Source organism: Bos indicus x Bos taurus, chromosome 7 (genome assembly GCF_003369695.1).
Source record: "Bos indicus x Bos taurus breed Angus x Brahman F1 hybrid chromosome 7, Bos_hybrid_MaternalHap_v2.0, whole genome shotgun sequence".
Lineage (NCBI taxonomy): Eukaryota > Metazoa > Chordata > Mammalia > Artiodactyla > Bovidae > Bos > Bos indicus x Bos taurus.
Genome location: NC_040082.1, coordinates 84,195,742 through 84,215,055, shown reverse-complemented (window position 1 = coordinate 84,215,055; position 19,314 = coordinate 84,195,742). Strand labels below are relative to the sequence as shown.

The following is a 19,314-nucleotide window of genomic DNA, read 5'->3' as shown; positions in this document are numbered from 1 at the left end:
TTCTCTATTTAATTTGTTCAGAGTCTTTACCTTGAGCAGATGTTGAATTTCACCAGTTTTTTAGATGTTCATACGTTCCTCCACCCCTTCCATTCTATCAATGACATATATCATGTTGATTTTTGTGTATGCTGAACCATCCTTGCATCCCAGGGATAAATCACAATGGATCAAGGTGAATGATCCTTTTAATGTGCTGCCAAATTCAGTTTGCTAGTATTTAAGTCAGCATCTTTGCATCTATATTCATCAGGGATATTAGCCTGTACGTTTCTGGTAGCATCCTTTTCTTGCTTTGGTGTCAGGGTAATAGAGTCTCACAACATGAGTCTGGTAGTGTTCCTTCTAAGAATTTCTGAAACTATTTGAGACTTGGGATTGAGTCTTCTTTAAATGTTAGCTAACATTCACCCATGAAGACATCTGGTCCTGGGCTTTTATTCATTGGGAGGTTTTCAGGTGCTTAATTCAGCCTCCTTATAGGTCTTTACCAATGTTCTGTTCTTTCTGATTCCATCGTGTTTGTATGTTTCTATGAACTTCTCCTCTTTAAGACTGCCAGCTTGTTGGCATGTAGTGGCTGTTACAATCCTTTGTATTTTTGTGGTATCAGTTATGATGTCTCATTTCTCACTTATAATTTCATTGATTTGGATCCTCTTTTTTTTCTTGTTTAGTCTAGCTAATGGCTTATTAATTTTATCTTTTCAATGATCCAGCCCTTAGATTTATCTTTTCTATTGTTTTCTTATTCTCTTATTCTCTATTTCACTTATTTCTGCCCTAATCTTATTTCCTACCTTGTACCAATTTTAGATTCAGTTTGTACTACTTTTTATACTTCCTTAATGCATTAAGTTAGGTTAGTTTTTTTTTTTTTTTTTTTTTTTTAATATAACTTGTGCTTAAAGTAGGCATATATCACTATGGACTTCTCAATTAGAACTGCTTTTGCTTTATCTCAGTTTTGGTATGTTGTGCTTCTATTTCCATTTGTCCCTAGAAATTTCTTTATATCTCCTTTAACTTCTTCTTTGATACATTGGTTGTTCAGAAGTCTTCATATCCATGCATTTATGAATTTTCCCATCTTTCTCCAGCTATTGATCTCTAGTTTCATGCCATGGTGGTCAGAGAGGATACTTCACCCTTCTTGAGTTTGCTAAGGCTTGTTTTGTGGCCTAACACATGATCTAGCCTAAAAAATGGTTCATGGGCACTTGAGAAGAATATGTAAATTGATGCTGTCAGATAGAATGTTCTATACGTGTCTCTTAGATTTCTTTGGTCTCTAGTGTTGTTCAGATCCTCTTTTTGCTTATGAATTCTCTTTCTGGATGACCAAAATATTGTTGAGAATGGAGGATTAATGTTCCAGTTATATTATTTTTAATTGGCATATAGTTAGTTTATAATGTGTGTTAGTCTCTGCTGCACAGCACAGTGATTCAGTGATGCATATGTATGCATTCTTTTTACATATTTTTCCATTATGGTTTACCACAGGATATTGAATGTAGTTCCCTGTTCCGTACAGGAGGACCTTGTTGTTTATCCATTCTATGTACAATAGATTGCACCTGCCAACCTCAAATTCCCATTCCCCCTTTCCTCCCCCTACTTGGTTCATCACAAGTCTGTTCTCTATGTCTGTGAGTTTGTTTCTGTTTTGCAGATAGGCTCATTTGTGGCATCATTTAGAATCCACATAAGTGATGTCACATGGTACTTGTCTCTCTTTGACTTACTTCACTTAGTATGATCGTCACGAAGTCCATCCTTGTTGCTGCAAATGTTACTATTTCGTGCTTTTATATTGCTGCAGAGTATTCCATTGTATATATGTGCCAGTTTCATTAAAAAAAATTTTTTTTTGGCTGTGCTGGGTCTTCATTGCTGCGTGAGCTTTTCTCTAGCTGTGGTGAGCAGCAGCTACTCTTTAGGTGAAGTGTGCAGGCTTCTCATTTTGGTGGCTAGTCTTGTTGTGGAGCCAGAGCTCTAGGGCACATGGCCTTCGGTAGTTGTGATATGTGGGCTCGGTAGTTGCAATTCCCAGGCTCTAGAGCACAGGTTCCGTAGTTATGGTGCATCTGCCTAGTGGTTCCAAGGCATGTGGAATTTCCCCAGATCAGGGATTGAACCTGTGTCTCCTGCATTGGCAGATGGATTCTTTACCACTGAGCCACCAGGGAAACCCAGTACTACAACTTCTTTATCCATTCATCTGTCAAATCAAATGGACATGCAGGTTGCTCCCATGTCTTGGGTACTCTGAGCCAGGCTGCAATGAACATGAGGGTGCAGATGGCTTTTCAAGTTATTGTTGTTATTTACTTTGGATAAATGTCCAGAAGTAGAACTGAGGGATCTATGCAATAGTTCTATTTTTAACTTTGGGGGGAACCTCCATACTGTTTAATAGCAATTTGCCTTCCCATCAACAGTGCACAAGTGTTCCCTTCTCTCCACATCCTTGCCAACACTTGTTAATTTTTTTTCCGGTTTTATTGAGGTATAATTGGCATACACCACTGTATACATCTAAGATATAAACCATTACAATGGTTTGACTTATTGTGAAATGAACACTGTAGTAAGTTTACTAAGCATCCCTCATCTCATCAAGGAAACATTAAAAAGAGGAAGTCAAAAAGAAAAAAAAAAACTTTTAAAAAATGATAGCTCTTTAGGATGTACTTTCTTTACAACTTTTATATATATCATACTGCAGGATTAAGTACAGTCACTCTCTTGTACAATATCCCTAGTACATATTTATAACTAGAAGTTTGTCCCTTTTGATCATCTTGGTTCAGTTGTCCCTTCCCCCAACCCCCTGTCTTTGGTAACCACAAATCTGATCTCTTTTTCTATGAGGAGTTTGTGGTTGCTGTTATTGTGGTGGTGGTTTTGTGGTTCCACACACAGGGGACATCGTTTAGTATTTGTCTTTCTGTGGCCTGTATTATTTAGCCTGATGCCCTCAAGGTCCATCCACGTTGCTGTAAATGGCAAGATTTTCCTTCTTTTTAAGTGGAATAATATTCCATTTCATATATGCATCACATCTTCTATATTCACTCATGCATTAGGGATACTTAGGTAGTTCCAATAAATAATTGCAAATTATTCCAATTGCAATAAATAATGTTGCAAGGAATATGAGGGTACAGATAACTTTTTGAGTTAGTGTTTTCTTTCTTTTTCACTTGGATAAATACCCAGAGTGGAACTGGTAGATCATTAAGTAACTCAATTTTTAATTTTGGGAGGAAACTCAATACTGCTGTCTGATGGCCATGTGTATGTCTTATTTGAAAAAATGTCTACTTAGGTCTTTTGCCTGTTTTGTTTATGGTTTCCTTTGCTATACAGAAGCTTGTAAGTTTGACTAGCTTCCATTTTTTAATTTTTGTTTTTTTTCTACTCCCTTGGGAGACTGGAGTCTTCCCTGGTGGCTCAGATGGTAAAGCGTTTGCCTGCAATGCGGGAGACCCAGGTTCAATCCCTGGGTTGGGAAGATCTCCTGGAGAAGTAAACGGCAACCCATTCAGTACTCTTGCCTGGAGAATCCCACGGACAGAGGAGCCCGGTAGGCTACAGTCCGTGGGGTCGCAAAGAGTCGGACATGACTGAACGACTTCACTTTCACTTTTGGGAGACTGACCTAAGAATTTACAGTTGTTACCATGTCAATTGTTACAATTGACATAAATTGTTACAATCTATGTCCGAGAGTGTTTTACCTATTTTTTTTCCCTAGAGATTATGGTTTCATCTTATATTTGAATCTAAATGACTTTGATTTAACCTTTGTGTATGGTCTTAGAGTGTGTTCTGTCTTCATTGATTTTCATGGGGCTCTCCAGCTTTTCCAGCACCATTTGTTGGAGAGATTGTCTTTTTCACATTGTCTATTCTTGTTTCATTGGTCAAGATAGATTCTAGGTGTTTGGGTTTATTTCAGGGCTCTCTATTCTGTTCCATTAATCCACATGCCTGTTTTTGTGCCAACACCATGCTAGTTTGACTTTGCAGTATTGTCTGAAGTCTAGGAGCCTTTTGCCTTCCGCTTTGACTTTTTCCTTCTGTATTGCTTTGGCATTTCTGAGTCTTTCATGGTTCTATATAAATTGGGGGGGGGGGCTATTTGTTTTAGTTCTATGAATAAGTGCTATGGGTAATATAATTGAAATCACATTAAATCTGTACATTGCTTTGGGGACTAGGGCCATTTTGTAAGAACACTAATCCTTCCAACCCATGAGAATAGGATGTATTTCCATTATTACGTTGCTGTTTCTTCTTTTAACTCTGTTAGCAGTCTCTATCTTTAAAAAAAATCTCTTATAGGCAGCAAATCATTGGATCTTATTTTTTTTTTTATCTTATTTTTTAATGCACTCATTTAATGCCTTTTGATCAGAGAATTTAATCCATGTATGTCTGAAGTCATTGTTGAAAGGTAAGGACTTACTTATTGTCATTTCCTTAATTTTTTATGGCTGCGGTGTAGAATCATTCCTGGTTTCTTATCCTGCTGACTTCGTTTGGTTTCTTTTGGTATCCATATGCTTGATCTCTTAATCATGTTGTTTTGCGTAATTACTGTAGGGTTTCTCCCTTTTGGTTACAATGAGACTTACATAAAATATTTTAAAATTATAACACCTTATTTGAAACTGATAACTTCAATAGCCTTTCTAAACTTGACACCTTCTCCTTCCCTGCACACTTTAGAATACTGATGTTACCAATAACACCATTATTAGTGTTATTTTATTAATATTTTATTATGTTATTAATAGCCATTAATATTTTTTCATATAAATAACAAATTATAGTAATTATTTGAGTTATGGATACTTTCACTATTTTTTAAACTTTTATACTAGAATTTAAGTGCATTAAGCACCACCTTTTCCATATTACAAAATCTAACTTTGACAATATACTTATCAGTTAGTTTTACACTACCTTCTTATATTAACATGTTAATTGGCGTCTATACTTCCATTCAGAGAACCCATTTCTTGTAAGCAGGTCTAGTGGTGATGAATTCCCTCCACTTATGTTTATTTGGGAAAGTCTTTTATCTTCTTCATTTCTGAAAAACAGTTTTATCAGATAAAGAATTCTGGGTTGACCAGGTTTTTTATTTCAGTATTTTGAACATAACATCCCATTCTGTCTTGACCTGAAATTTTTCTGTTGAGAAATCTGCCTGTAACCTTATGAGGATTCCCTTGTATGGGGATTCCCTTCCCTCTCTCTCTTACTGTTCTCAAAATTTCCTTCAACTTCTAACAATTTAATGATAATGTGTCACTGTCGAGCCCTATTCAGGTTCAACCTCTTTGGGGTCCTTTGTGGCTCATGGATTTGGATGTCCATTTCTCTCCCCAGGTTTGGGAAGTTTTCAACCATTGCAACTTTAAATGTAATTCCTGTCCTTTTTCTTTTCCTTCTGAAATTGTCATAATGCAGATATTGTTTCTTTTGATGGCATCCCATAATTCCATAATTCCTGAAGGTTTTTTCATTCCATTTCCTCTCTCTGACTCAATAATTTCAGTGTCCTGTCTTCTAGATCATTGATTATTCTGCACAGCCAAGTCTGCATGTGAGCTTCTGAATTTAAATCTTCAGTTTAGTTATTGTGCTTTTCTGTTCTAAGATTTCTGGATTATTTATTTTAGTGATTTCCATTTTTTGAACTTCTCATTTGTTCAAGCTTTGTTTTCCTAACTTGGTTTAGTTGTCAATGTGTTTCTACAGTTCACTGAACTTCTTTGAGGGTTATTCGTAATTATTTGTCTGACTATTCATAATCTCCATTTCTTTATGGTTAACGTTTAGATATGTATGTTTCCTTTGGTGGTGTTATGTTTACCTCCATTTATGTGATCCTTGATTCCTTACACTGGAATCTGTGCGTTTGAGTAAGCCGTCTTCTTTTCCAGAATTTACAGGTCCACATTGGCAGAGAAAGTTAATCACTGGTCAGCTCCGTTTGAGTGTCTGGACATGTCTGCTGGTAACATCCTTGGGCAGGTGGTGCTTGCTATCAAGGTATATTTTGGGGTGAAGTCACTGCCAAGCTCTGAGGTTCAGAATGAGAGTGCCACTGGCTGAAAACAGTTGGATAAAACTGCCCAAGTTAGGCTATAGGATGGGCTCTGCAGCTATCTGGATTCTCTGGTCAGGCTTACTAGGCAGTCAGGGTTGGATATATACTCAGCAAAGGTGCAGCAATGAGTTAGCTTCCTTGCTATGGCAGGACAGCAGGACAGAGCCCAGGTTGTTTTCTGGAGACCCAAATCAAGCAAGACTAAATGAATTCCCTGGTCAGGTGGGGCCAGTGGCTTTGCTTGCAGATGGGGAAAACCATGGGCTGTGTTCTGTGTCAAGTTCCACTGTAAGCATGGCTGCTGGATGGACTACAAAGCTTCCTAGTTAGGTTCCCTTTGAGTAGGCTGATGGGTGTATCTAGGAATTGGTGGTGCTTCAAATTTGTTTCCCTGTCAGGACACAGTGGGAGACCAAACCTCAAGGCCAGTAAGGCTTTTGGTTTGTGGTCATGACTCAGGTCATCCTGTGTCCCAAGTTCTCTGGCTGAAGAGAACCACTTGGCTTGCTCTACACTCTAAGCTCTGCCTGCCAATCCTCTGCTCAAGTATTGCTGGGCTGTGCAGCTTCTAGGCATTCATGCCAGCCTTTCTGGTCAGGAAGGCCTTGTCTGCTGGCCTGTGGCTAAACCCCTTTGTCTGGACTGGGGCAGAGCAGGTTCCACGACTATTTAGGCTTTTCATGTGAGGACCTGAATCAGATAGACCTGCACCTGCCAAGCTCCTTCATCAGGTTGCTCCACTGACTTGGTTCTGTAGATAAGCAAAGCTGCTCTTGGCACTTGAGTACTATACGTATGAACTCCCAAGATCTGAGATCTGGTTATTGCTTCTCCCGTCTCCATCACAATCAGATTCCCAGTGGCCATGCCCTTAAGATTCTCCTGCACCCTCCAGTGGAAACCAGAGCAGCAGCTTCCGCAGAACCACCCATGATCCCGGGTGTCACTCCTAGGCTTTTTTCCTACCATCGGCTCACAGCACGGTGCTGTTCCAGCCTAGGAGAGGAGCAGAGCAGCTGGTGTGTACCATTCCTTTTTATCATCTAACGTGGTGTTTTGGTCTCTGTGGCACTGGGAAATGCTCAAGCCTCATCTCCACGACTTGGGATTCTCTTAATGGTAGCTTGTCCATGAATAATTCTTAGCTGGTCTTCTTGTGAGAGGAGGCAAAGTCAAGAACAACCTGTGTTGCCATCTTGGTGACGTGGCTCTCTGAAATATCTTAGTATATGCAGAATGAGTCAGGATTTGTATTACAGCAGTGACTCTCAAAAAGATATTTCTAAAGCAGCCGTTAAGTCTTTTTATGATGTTTAATAATATATGTGGTCATTATCTTGCTTGAAAACTAGTTTAACAATAATGACATTTCTGGCATTTATCCTAAAAATGATACTCAAAGGTAAACCTAGTTTATGGTTTCCTAATTTGGGGAGTTAGAATAATCAGCTATCAGAAATATATTTTCATACCAGCAGCAAAGCCCAAAATAGCCCTCTCAAATTAAAAATAAAAGCATAGTTTTCCTTAAACATAATATTGTAAAATTAAAAGTACACTAGGGCAAAGTCCTCATGCCACTATTTGAATTCAGTTAGATTCAACAAATAATTATAAGTGATTTACCCTTTAATTTCCTGAAGCAAATATTCAGGCTGTCTTGGAAGAAAATGGTTTAGCAAGTCACACATTCCATTTGACTTCTATCTCTGTAACTTGTTTGTTGTGATGATATTGGAAAAGCAGCTTAGTATGATTCGGTTATGTCATCTATAAAAGTTAAGTGTCTACTCCATTGTCTAACTGTAGGTACTTATCTCATAAATGTTAGCTCCTCTTTTCTTTCTGACTGCTTTAAATCCTTAAAATGAGTTCACTTTATGGATTATTCCAAAGATTTCCTTCATCCTTAAATTATTAAATTTCCTTAATAATGACTTTGCCAATTTTGTTTCTGTTGCTGAATATTTTTTCCCCCTCTTCCAGTTCATTCTGAAACAAAGTATGAATTTAACAGGGCTTTTCCTGGGCTCTAAACTGCTTTTTTCTTGTCTACTGAAAACAATACTTTATTGTTATTCAGTCCCTAAGTGTGCTGGAACTCTGCCACCCCATGGACTGCAACATACCAGGCTGCACTTGAGTTTGAAAGTGAAAATCGCTCAGTTGTGTCTGACTGTTTGCAACCCCGTGGACTATACAGTCCATGGAATTCTCCAGGCCAGAATACTGGAGTGTGTAGCTGTTCGCTTCTCCAGGGGATCTTCCCACCTCAGGGATTGAACCCAAGTCTCTCACATTGCAGATGGATTCTTCATCAGCTGAGCCACCGGGGAAGCCCAAGTATATTGGAGTGGGTAGCTGTTCCCTTCTCCAGGGGATCTTCCTGACTCAGGAGTTGAACTGGGGTCTCCTTGCACTGCAGGATTACCAGCTGAGCTACCAGGAAAGCCCCGGAGTTTGCTTTTTGGCAAATAAACAAAGCCCTCAAATCAATATCCTATCGTTTTTTGGCATGTACCCCCTCCCCACCAAAACAAAAGAAAAATCTCTTATCTTGGGATCACAGACTCAGAATAGAAAACAGAGTAAGAAATAAACTGTTTTTTCTTTTTTAAAAGAGGATACACTTGGAGGTCAAGGGTAAATTAAACTCATGACCAGAGAGGGTTCCTCATGAAAACAGCCTTAACTTCTTGCCTTCTACCTCCAATGTATCCTTTTCCCCCAAATATCCTGATTTCTTTAACCTTGAAGTTAGAAACTCTGGCACAACTGGGTATGTACTGTGCAGGTCCACTTATACACAGTTTTTTCAATAAATATGCAGAACAGTACTACACAATCAGTGGTTGGTTGATCTCTGATGTGGAATTATGGCTATGGAGAACTAACTATAAAGTTGTATGTGGACTTGATATGGACTTGTATGTTCAGGGGTCAGCTCCCCAAAGCCTTCATTGTTCAAGGGTCAACTGTATTTGAATGTTACCGTTTCACTTGAAAGATGAGCAAAGTTGCTATTCCATAATTCTTGGCAGCCAGTAGCAAGTTGAGACAAAAAGGAAAATGGGTCCTTCTAATATAATATGAATATGATTAACATTTGAAAAATCACTTGGGATATAAATTGAGGTATTATTTATTTATGACATATTTACATATGTACAAAATTGGCTTTATCCAATACATCATCCTGCATCAGTTCAGTTCAGTTGCTCAGTCGTGTCCGACTCTTTGCGACCCCATTGACTGCAGCATGCCAGGCTTCCCTGCCCATCACCAACTCCCAGAGCTTATTCTCCGTATTCTGGGAGTAAAAATCCAAGTTTCTTAATTTATGTATAACCCAACATCTTTTAGAACATAGAATGTTACCAGTTTGGCTTCACAGAACACAAATTCCTGTTTAAAAATTTTTCTAGCCAAGGAACAAAGTAAATTTCAACAGCATCTTAAACTAATTTAGCTGGCCCTGAGTGTATTAGTAATTTGCATGATTTTGAATTAATGTATATAATACACTTTCATCTGTTATCTACTTATATTTACTATCATACTACCATTTTGTCTATATCCATTCATCTCAATTTTCTATCTCATTAATCTTTGAGAGAAAGCACAAAGAAAGGGGAAGTAATAAAAAGAGACTCAGAGGAGAAAACTACTGATACGGGCTCAATCTTTTCTACCCAGAATCTGGGGCCCAGCTCTAGGTTACCCGATATACTTAGTAACAAGATGCTATTAATGTGAGTAATCTGAGTAACCTTCTGTCAATTGAGGTTGATGTAAAATTACTCTTCCTGCATATTTTTTCCTATTCTCTTTCACACTTCTTAACTAAAAAGTATACAAACTTTCAAATTCAGTAAGTAGTTCTGGGAGCACTTCAAAAGAAAAAAAAAAAAAAAAAAAAAAACACATATACACACACACACAAACATGACCAAAACAGTAGTGGCAAAGAACTGTGTTAAAGATAAGTAGTCCCAAGATGCTTGAGGGTAAAATAAAAAGAAATAGTCTCAGCTCAACTCACCCTAAAAAATGCTAGTGGGGGAGTTATAAGGAAGCAAGCAGGAATAGAACAGGACGGCTGGATGACTGGTGAAGGGAGCTGGGGCCTTAAGCTGATGAGCAGCATATCTCATGCCACAATACCAACAGTAAAAGACTGCCTGGCCCAGGATGCGGTGGTGTGTGAGAGATTACTTTTCTTGTACCTTGTATGATATGACAAGGAAACCCAAGCATGAAAAAATAAACAAGAAGCTGGGAATGTTGACTATGTGGAATCAGTCATGAGCATCAACCTTTCAAAGGTAACTCTGGGCCAAAAAAGGAATAAGAGGCCAGAATGAGATCATGTATTCATCTTTTCCATCTGCCCTTCCCTAGTCCTTACCCACTCACAAAGAGCAGAAGGTGCAAATTACCATCTACAGGAAAATCAGCTGCACCCAAATCATAGGATAACTCTCATTGCTATCTGATGACCTGAAGACTGTCCTCTAATGGGATGTCAATGTTAAGTTATTTTATGAAAACAATCCCCCAAAAACATCAATTAAGATATCTGAGATTTGGTAAAATCAAAAGAAAACTTGGATTATTTTTAGGATCTGTAAAATCTCCCTATAATAGAAGGGAGAAAAGCAGAAATATGAAGTATGGGCATATGTTCCTGCACGCCTAACAGTGATGTGTTGTTAGTCTCACACCATGATAATGGGCAGCTTTTTAAAATAAAAGAAATGTTAGAGAAAAGGCTTCCCTTAATCATGGAAGATGGAGAAAACACAGATGAAGTGTTCCATAAATACCAGTAAAAAGGGAAAGTAAGTATTATGCTATAGCAACTGACCACATCTGTCTTCTCTCTCTCATTATTTTTAATGACACAGATATCTGAATTGCACTCAACGGTCATTATACAGGGTATGGGAATTAACACATAACATAGGTAGAAAATTAATATATAATCTTATCACCCTCAGGTTAAAACAATAGAAGTCAAATAAGTACTTGAAATGATATTAAAACAAAGCAAACAGGACACATAACGACAGTACAGGATAATAGCTTCAACACCTTAAAAGATTTTATAAGATTGTGCTATTTTTTTTTTTACCTCTAAAGAATTATATAGAAGAGTAAATAAAAATTAAATTACATTTATATAAGAAACAATCTTCAAAAGTTATTTAAACTTTCATATATAGAGTTCAAAAGTATATGACAAAGTATTTATTTTTGATTTGTATAAATCCAAAATTGGTAAAATATATTATTTGGGGGGAAAAAGAAGCTTTCGTTAAATACAAACATAATGCGCTGAATAAACCAGGTTCACTATAAAATTGTTTCTTTGAAAACTTGCATAAAAAGTAAAGGCAGAAGGGCACAAAGTTAGAAAAGCAGTGTTTAAGGCAAACTAAATAAGAAGTATCCTTAAAGTAAGTCATATAATCTCATAAACAACAATTTCCTCTCAAAAATTTATCCATTACAGCTGGAGAAATAAGTTAAAGCAGAAATAATGGCTGCTGTCAAGAGTTTACTTAGAAGTGCTGAATGGTATTATTTCAAAAATACCTAATGCTTCTAATTTAAATAGACTGGAATCATTTGCCACTTAGTTGTCACAGAGCAATGAAAAATAAAATATATCATCCCAATGTTTACCATACAGTATGAATGTGAAATGCTGAAACTTACTTGGAAAAAAAAAAAAAGGATTTTTCAGACCATACGTGTATAATATGATAACCAAAAGGAAAATGATCAATTCTGCTATTCTGGCCAATGTTAAAAATATGCATAGAAAAGTGCACCATCTCCCTACAAGTAGGTGTCTTACAGTCTGTTGGTGAGCCCACAGCCTAGCCTCAGATATGGTCACATGCACACACGAAAAGCTTCAAAGACTGGCAGGGAAGATATTAATCATGAATTAAAAGAAACAATGCCTTTAAACAATATTCAGTAAACATGTTCTTTAGTCAACTATTTCTTAAAAAACAAAATAATAATCAAGTACATATCATTAAGTTAAATACCTCAGCACATGAATTTGCACCTTATAAATCTGATATATCAAACTGTCCTATAAAAATATTTATGCATTTTTTGAGAACTATGGTACGTAAAATTATATAATCATAAAAAGGACCTGTTTCTTTTCATCTACTGGAATGATACCACACCTTTCTAGAAAAGAAAAACTGCAGCCTACAGGAAATGATCAGAACAGTTGGACTGACTAAAGTTGTCCAGCTTAAGGGTCTGTCTCTTCTCTACCAGTAGCTCCAAGTGAGCAAGTGTCAGTAGCCTGGGGCCAGGCTTCTCACACGGTCCTGGGGGGCAGGCGCTGTTTATACATGCCTGCTATCGCTTTGGCCGCACTGTAGATCATCTGCCGACGAGACATGCCAGTGAAAGCCATATGCCAATCAGTCCGGCTGACATTGAGTAAACTCTTCTCCAGGACTTCACCCACTGTCACCAAAAGGCCAGACCACCTCAGATTGTAGTCCTGGGGAGTCAGACTTTGAGCCTCAGGAAAAAAGAAATTGAGAGTATTTTTTAATACATTAAAAATAAAATCACTGGAACTAGGTATAAGTGACATTTCAAAGTCCCTCAAGTTACTTTTAGTAGAGATTATGACAAACCATGAGAAACACAGCTATGCTGCCAAATGTATGAAATTATAAGGTGGCAAAAAAAAAAAAAAAGTTGCACGCATGTACTTGATTTAAAATGTCCACACTGACACACTAAACTCGTGGTTAACATACAATCTAAATCTTTTTTAAACTTTTAAAAGATATTTCTTTTGCACTGTGCTGGGTCTTCACTGGTGCGGAGGCTTTTCTGTGGTTGCATGTGCAGGCTTCTCTCTGCAGTGACTTCTCTTGTTGGGGAACACGGGCTCTGGGGTGCGCAGGCTTCAGTAGCTGCGGCACATTTGCAGTTCCCGGGCTCTAGAGCACAGGCTCAATAGTTGTGGTGCCTGTTGACCATCTGTACGTCTTCTTTGGAGAAATGTCTATTTAGGTCGTCTGTCCCTTTTTGATTGGGTCGTTTTGATACTGAGCTTCAAGAGCTGTTTGTTTATTTTAGAGATTAATCCCTTGTCAGTTTGTCATTTGTAAATATTTTCTCCTATTCTGAGGATTGTTTTTTCATCCTATTTATGATTTCCTTTGCAGTGCAAAAGCTTTTAAGTTTCATTAGGTCCCATTTATGTTCATTTTTGTTTTCATTACTCTAGAAGGTGGATCCAAAAAGATACTGCTGCAATTTATGTCAAAGACTCTTCTGCCTATGTTTTCCTCTAAAAGTTTTATAGTGTCCAGTCTCACATTTAGGTCTTTAATCCATTTTGAGCTGACTTTTGTATATAGTGTTAGGGCGTATTCTAACTTCATTCTTTCACATGCCATTGTCCAGTTTTCCCACCACCACTTTCTGAAGAGACTGTCTTTTCTCCATTGTATATTCTTGCCCCCTTTGTCATAGCTTAGGTAACCATAGGTGTGTGTGTGTATCTCTGGACCATCTATCCTGTTCCACTGACCTATGTGTCTGTTTTTGTGCCAATACCATACTGTTTTGATTACTATGAAGTCAGGGAGCCCAATTCCTCCCGTTTATTTTATTTTCTCAAGATTGCTTTGGCTATTTGTGGTCTTTTGTGTTTCCACACAAATTGTAGAATTCTTTGTTCTAATTCTGTGAATAAATGCCATTGATAATCTGGTATGTATTGCACTGAATCTGTAGATTATTTTGGGTACTACAGCCATCTTCACAACATTGATTCTTCCCATCTAAGAACATGGTGTATCTCTGCATCTGTTTGTGTCGTCTTTGAGAACTGTTAAGATTGATTGAAGAACAGAGTGTAAGTCTTCTGTCTCCTTAGGCAGGTTTATTCCTAGGTATTCTTTTTGATTTGATGGTAACTGGGATTGTTTCCTTGATTTCTCTGATATTTCATTGCTAATGTATAGGAATGCAACAGATTTCTATGTATTAATTTTGTATCCTATATTTTGACTGAATTCACGGATAAGCTCTAGTAGTTTTCTGATAGCATATTTAGGATATTCTATATATAATATCATGTCATCTGCAAACTGTGACAGTTTTACTCTTTTCCAATTTGGATTTCTTTTCTTTCTCCTATCTTCTCTGGTTTCGGTGGCTAGGAATTCCAAAATGTGGTTGACTAAAAGTGCTGAGTGGACATACTTGTCTCGTTCCTGACTTTAGAGGAAATGCTTTCCATTTTTCACCACTGAGAATGACTGCTGTGGGCTTATCGTATATGGCCTTCATTATGTTGGGGTAGGTGCTCTCTGTGCTCACTTTCTGGAGAGTTTCTATCATAAATGGGTGTTGAACTTTGTCAAAAGCTTTTTCTGCATCTACTGACACGATCGTCTGGTTTTTATCCTTCAATTTGTTAATATAGTGTATCACATTGGTTAATTTGCAGATATTGAAGAATTCTTGCATCCCTGGGATAAATCCCACTGGATCATGGTCTATGATCCTGTTAAGGTATTGCTGGATTCAGTTTGCTAGTATTTTGTCAAGGAGTTTTGTGTGTATGTTCATCAGTGATACTGGTTTGTAAGTTTCTTTTTTTGTGATATTTTTGTCTGGTTTTGGTATCAGGGTAATGGGCTCGCAGAACATGCCTGAGTGTTCCTTCCCCTGGGATTTTTTGGAAGATTTTAAGAAAGATGAGTGATAACTCTTCTCTAAATGTTTGATAGAATTTGCCTGTGAAGCCATCTGGTTCTGGAGTTGTTTTGTTTTGTTTTTTATTATTATTGGAAGATTTAAAATCATAGTTTCAATTTTAGTACTTGTGACTGAACTGTTAGTATCTTCTACTTCTTTCTGGTTCAGTCTATAAAGGTTGTACCTTTCTAAGAATTTGTCTGCTTCTTCTAGGTTATCCATTTTATTGGCATACAGTGGCTTATAGCAGTCTCTTATGATCTTTTTATTTCTGCTGTGTCAGTTGTAAACTTCCCCTTTTTCATTTATAATTTTATGGATTTAAGTCCTTTTTCTTGATGGCTAAAGCTTTGTCAATTTTGTTTATCTTTTCAAAGAACTGGCTTTTAGTTTCATTGATCTTTCCTATGGCTTTGTCTCTATTTCATTTATTTCTGCTCTGATCTTTATGATTTCTTTTGTCTGCTAACTTTGTGTTTTGTTTCTCCTTCTTTATCTAGTCCCTTTAGGTGTAAGGTTAGGTTATTTATTTGAGGTTTTTCTTATTTCTTGAGGTAAGACTATATTCCTATAAGCTTCTTAGAACTGTTTTTGCTGAATCCCACAGGCTTTGGATTGTTGTGGTTTTGCTGTCATCTCTCTAGTACTTTTTGATTTCCTCAGTGATACACTGGTTATTTAGTAACACTGTTAAGCCTCCTGTGTTTGTGCTTTTTTATAGTTTTTTCCCCCTGTAATTGCTAACCTCATAGTGTTGTGATTGGAAAAGATGCTTGCTATGGTTTCAATTTCCTTAAATTTACAGATGCTTGATTTGTGACCCAAGATGTGATCTATCCTGGAAAAATGTCCCGTTTGCATTTTGAGAGGAAAGTATATTCTGCTACTTTCAGATGGAATGTCCTATAAATATCAATTAAGTTTATCTGGTCTAATGGGTCAATTAAGGCATGTGTTTATTAATTTTCTGTCTGGATAATCTGACCAGTAGTGTTAAGTGGGTTGTTAAAAATCCCCACTATTATTTTTTTCAATTTCTCTTTCTATGGCTGTTAACATTTATATTATATGTTGAGGTGCTCCTATGCTATGTGTATATATGTTTACAACTCTTACATCTTTTTCTTGGACTGATCCCTTGACCATCATATAGCCTCCTTCCTTGTCTCTTGTAACAGTTTTTATTTTAAAGTCTATTGTATCTGATAGGAGTACTGCTACTCCAGCTTTCTTTTGATTTCCAAGCATGGTTGTTACTTCCAGCAAATTCCAACTAATGAAATCCTTTTTCTCCCTTAATCTGTTCATATATTCACCTCTGTAAATCGATTCACTGGTGTTTGAACCAATTGGCCAATTTGGAACAAATCCTTGTCAGAATATAATGTTTGGGATTCTGTGACTTATAATTTAAGAAATGCATATTTGGTCTTTGTCCCCAGTTTCTGACAACAAGCTGCCTTGGACTTTCTAAGCAATAAGGCCATACAAGGCCATATCTTTTGTTGTGTTGAGGGGATATTTGAAAAGCTCTCAGGTAACTTAAGGACAGAAGTTTGTAGCCAAGGGAATCAACCCTGTGACAAGAGTTGGAATTTTCGTTCCTGTTCACCACCCACATCCCACCCAACCTCTGGGGAGGGGACAGAGGCTTGACGTTCAATCAGTCATACTGTGTAATAAAGCCTCCATAAAAACTCAAAAGCAGAGGATTTGCTGATTCCAGGTTGGTGAACATGTGAAGATTTGAAAAGAATGGGGCTCAGAGATGGCAGAGGAACTATATGTCTTTACCCCATACCTTGTCCTATCCATTTCTTCCATCTGGCTGTTCCTGAGTTATATTCTTTTTAAGAAATTGGTGATTTAGTGAGTAATGGACTTCCTGAGGAGGAGGTCACTGCAACCCCCAGTCTATATATAGTATGCCAGTGAGAATTCCAGGTGATAGCCGAGGCTTGCTATTGGCATCTGGGAACTGGGACAGTCTTGTGAGACAGAACCCTCAGCTTCTGGCGCTATCTCTTGGTAGACAGTGTCAATACTGAATTATAGTACAGATAGCTATGTCCTAAAATGGCTTGGTAGTGTGGGGGAAAAAACCCTCCCAAATATTAGAACTGGATTTAAAACCTACATAACCGGTATCAGAAGTAATATTTTCAAGCATGATCCTAGCTCACAGAACTGTGTGGTTTGAGAAGGAAGGATGCAAGAGCGGGGGATGAGGAACATGATTTCTGGGTGGTATGGAGCAGCAGCTGTGCAGCAGTCAATTATTCAAGGTAAAAAAGTTGATAATGGAGTGTAGAGATGCATCCAACTCCTGGGGAGCTGGCTCACTGAATGCATAAAGAAATGAGAACTAATTTTTTTAAAAAAGGTAACTTATTCAATCCTTGGTTTCTATTATGTACAACACCTAAACTAAAAGAAAAAAATGCTGGTTTGGGCCTTGGAAAACAGACCAGGCTCAGATTTGGATTAGTCTGAGCTTTGGTCACTTGTCTAAAAGTCATCTCCTCCCCAGGGAAAAGTTGCACGGGGACACCAGAAAGATCTCTAAGACCTCTGGTCACTAAAAAGATAGTCACTATGGAGGCGGGTCAAAATCAGGAAACTCGTGAAATCAGGGGTACAGTGTGGAGGAGCCAGCTCATTTTGTGGATTCAGTAAGTTAACCTTTGCTAAAATAGATCATGAAAATAACTAATTTAGGAGCTAGTCTGGTTTTTAATGCTGCAGAACAGAATAGCATGTTTGCATTGATGCAGGACCCACAGTTTGTTGTGGAACCATTAGAGACAATTATGTATGATCCAGACACACAGGAGACTACTTCTGAAGGAAAAGCCAGTCGGGTCAACTAGATAAAAGCACTGTAAGGTTTATTTACCCTGGGAGGGGTCTGTCCATCACGCCATTATAAAAGTCAAGCAGAACACCCAATGAAGCAGCCAGTGTACCTCCTATGCAGGCCATGTGCGACCAGCTCTGTGATGACCGAGCTATTCACCTGCTCAATATACCTGTTACTCAGGTCATGGTGGCACATCCCTGGTGGCAAAGATGGTAAAGAATCTGCTTACAATGCAGGAGACCCGGGTTCGATAATCCCTGGGTCAGGAATGGCACCACTCCAGTATTCTTGCCTGGAGAATTTCATGGACAGAGGAGCCTGGTGGGCCATAGTCACTGGGGTTGCAAAGAGTCAGACACAATTGAGTGACTAACACTTTCACTTTCGTAATGAGCTAAATCGTGCAGGATAACTAAGTAGGAAATCAGTATGTACAAGAGTGGAGAACAGAAGTTTTCAGGACTTGACACGGGAGTCCCTTGAGCTGTGTTACCAAAGTCCACTGGTGAAGGTCTGAAATGTGCTACAACTAGACTGAAAATAAAAATGTAATTGTTGACGGGATTATTAAGTTGAATATTTAAGCCGGTATAACAAAGTTGTGTCTCTTTTACACAGCTGGACAGATATCATGTCTGGCTGGGGAACATGTCCCCTATCTAGTATTACAAAACCAAACCTGTTGATGAAGTCTCAGTGGGCAGTACAGTGAGGAACGTAAGTGATGATGGAATCACAATATGTACAAGTTTGTAGAACTGGTGTTTGAGCAGGTTTTGATAAGTGACTGTATTTTGTCTCTTTTTAACCTGATTGTACTTTGAGGATGGAGACTCTGTCTCACTGGAGAATGGTTCCTCTCTAGCTATGGTTGTAAAACAGAAGGGATGGAAAGCCACGCTTCCAGCATTTTTAACTGAACATGCTATTCGGAACCAGTGATATTGTCTGAGCCCGCAGCATAGAATAGAAGCTGCAGTGCTGGTAGGGACAAAATTCTCTGTGCCATAGCCCTGTGTGAAGGGCAGACCGAGGCTTATGGCAAACATCTGAGTGCCTCCCAGCAAAGACGTCTTGGACTTCAAATGAGACAGTTTCTACTTGAAGGGTGTTTAGTCTAGGACATTATTAATTAAAGCTACTCATATAACTAAAGGACATAAAATGATCTTGAAATCTGAAACACCCATAACATCTGGGATGATGGAGAAACACCCAAATAGGGAAGGCAGTGCCTAGAAGTGTTCCGTAATAACATGGAAATGGTTTATAAAGAATCATGCTCTCTGGGGAATCTTAGGAGGAAACACTCACAGTTCCCGTGTCGCTCTTCCTCTAGGACAGACTTACTTTGGAATCAACAGAGGACCTGCTGGAACAAACTGCCCAGGTAGACAGCATGCAATGAACAGCTCTAAAGTGAACAACCAAGAGCTACTGGGATTATGGGTAGTAGTTCCAGGGTGAATAGATAACATACTATTTGGAAGTCCACCACTCTGACTGAGGAAGTTAAAAATAAATCAGTTGGCTCATTAAGGTTGAAATGCATGCTGTTTTCCCA

General features: G+C 38.2%; 1 protein-coding gene and 1 long non-coding RNA gene across 2 annotated transcripts in view; one reads left to right on the top strand and one right to left on the bottom strand.

The window, feature by feature from the left end:
• LOC113895621 overlaps positions 1–19,314 on the top strand; it is a 301,641-nt gene that overhangs the window by 260,664 nt on the left and 21,663 nt on the right. The window lies entirely within an intron of this gene.
• PRRC1 (proline rich coiled-coil 1) overlaps positions 9,255–19,314 on the bottom strand; it is a 49,325-nt gene continuing 39,265 nt past the window's right edge. The window contains exon 9 of the mRNA XM_027547018.1: positions 9,255–12,689. Within this exon, the coding sequence (XP_027402819.1) occupies positions 12,480–12,689 (210 nt within the window). The 3' untranslated portion in view covers positions 9,255–12,479. The remainder of the gene's footprint in view (positions 12,690–19,314) is intronic.